The sequence below is a fragment of the Oryctolagus cuniculus genome, chromosome X (genome assembly GCF_964237555.1).
Source record: "Oryctolagus cuniculus chromosome X, mOryCun1.1, whole genome shotgun sequence".
Classification (NCBI taxonomy): Eukaryota; Metazoa; Chordata; class Mammalia; order Lagomorpha; family Leporidae; genus Oryctolagus; species Oryctolagus cuniculus.
Genome location: NC_091453.1, coordinates 109,022,332 through 109,023,996, shown reverse-complemented (window position 1 = coordinate 109,023,996; position 1,665 = coordinate 109,022,332). Strand labels below are relative to the sequence as shown.

Sequence of the window (1,665 nt, the reverse complement as noted above, 5' to 3'; positions counted from 1 at the left end):
GGGAATGTTGCTATTACAGATAAGCTTTCCAAATGACCTCTGGTAGACTGTGGGCAAATTTATTAATTAAATTCAAGAATCATGAACTTCCAAAGGAGTCAATTATGCTTGATATGTATGACACCTCTAAGCAGTTGTTTGTTTTTTCTAAAAATAGTATTTGATCAATGGTTGTTTTTCAAATTTTTATTTACTTATTTTTAGACGCAAATCATGACTAGCACTGATGAAGAAAATATGACTCAAATTTCAGAAATTATCCTTTTGGGTTTTGGTGATCTTCATGGCCTTCAGTTTTTTCTTTTTGGGCTATTTCTGGCCATCTATGTGATGACTCTCATGGGCAACGTTGTGATCCTAACTGTAGTATCAGCCGATCACTCCCTTCACATGCCCATGTATTTTTTTCTTGGTCACTTTTCCTTCCTAGAGATTGGCTACACCACTACCATTGAGCCCATAATGCTGAGGACACTGCTATCAACCCATGTATCTATTTCCTTCCAAGCCTGTGCCTGCCAGTTTTATTTTTTTGCTGCCCTGGTGGCTACAGAATGCTTCTTCCTGGCTGTAATGTCTTATGATCGCTACATAGCCATCTGTAACCCACTTCATTACACCAGCCTCATGGACTACTGGAGCTGTTTACGACTAGCTGGTGCCTCTTGGTTGGCTGGATTTCTGGCCCCCATCCTTCTTGTGATTCTTGTTTTTCGCTTAACATTCTGTTTGGCCAATGAGATTGACCACTTCTTCTGTGATTTGAAACCTATTATGAAACTGGCCTGTACTGATACTCGAGTAGCTGAAATGACCTCTTTTTTATGCACCACTTTATTTGCCCTTGGACCCTTCTTGCTGACCCTGGCTTCTTATATACACATCATCTCCACTATCCTAAGGATTCCTTCTGCCACGGGGAAGCAGCGGGCCTTCTCTACCTGTTCTTCTCATCTGACAGTGGTCAGTCTCTACTATGGGACGCTTGGGATTGTCTATGGCTTCCCACTGGGGCCTCAGTACGAAGACATACTTAAGTTACTTTCCCTTCTGTACACGGTGCTTACCCCTGCCCTCAACCCTATCATTTACACCCTACGGAACAAGGATGTGAAAGAAGCCCTGAGAAAATGGGTGCAATGAGAGATGTAGACTTGGACAAAATAAAGTTGAATATTTTAGTGGCTCTTGACACTTCCTGGAAGCCCAAACAAGGTGGAAACCTTCTACAGCGCCAAGAATAGCAACTGTGAAATTTATGAACTTTCCCTTCTTCTACCAACTTTCTCAACATTAATGCAGTTAATTATAAGTGTGTCAAGCTTCTATGTGTTGAATGTTTTGTAAGTTACAGACACTATGCTAAATTCTTGGCAAGGTTTGTTGTGCTAAATCCTCACTACAATCCTGTGAGGCAGCCACTGCTATTATCCTCATTTTATAAATATCACTATTGAGACCCAAAGATTAATTCACTTGCACAAGACCATTCATCAAGACAGTAGTAAGGCCAGAATGTGAATTTGAGCCCAAGGTTTCCTAACACCAAACTCATGATCCTTACACTAACTATGGGAAATCTAGAATCTCAGAATGCAAAAAATTGTTTTCTTGGACCATTAGTGCAGAGGACTTTTCTTAGAGAAATGTGTGTTAGATGTGAGA

General features: G+C 40.7%; 1 protein-coding gene across 1 annotated transcript; it reads left to right on the top strand.

The window, feature by feature from the left end:
- Window positions 1-237: 237 nt before the first annotated feature.
- On the top strand, window positions 238-1,143 carry LOC100349954 (olfactory receptor 10A4-like). Its single transcript, XM_002720296.3, has one exon. It carries the CDS (start codon window positions 238-240, stop codon window positions 1,141-1,143), a length of 906 nt encoding a protein of 301 aa, XP_002720342.2.
- The last annotated feature ends 522 nt before the right edge of the window (window positions 1,144-1,665 follow it).

What these genes read in the sequence shown, in the direction of transcription:
- LOC100349954 (XM_002720296.3), top strand. Translation starts at nt 238, where the DNA reads ATGACTCAAATTTCAGAAATTATCCTTTTGGGTTTTGGTGATCTTCAT.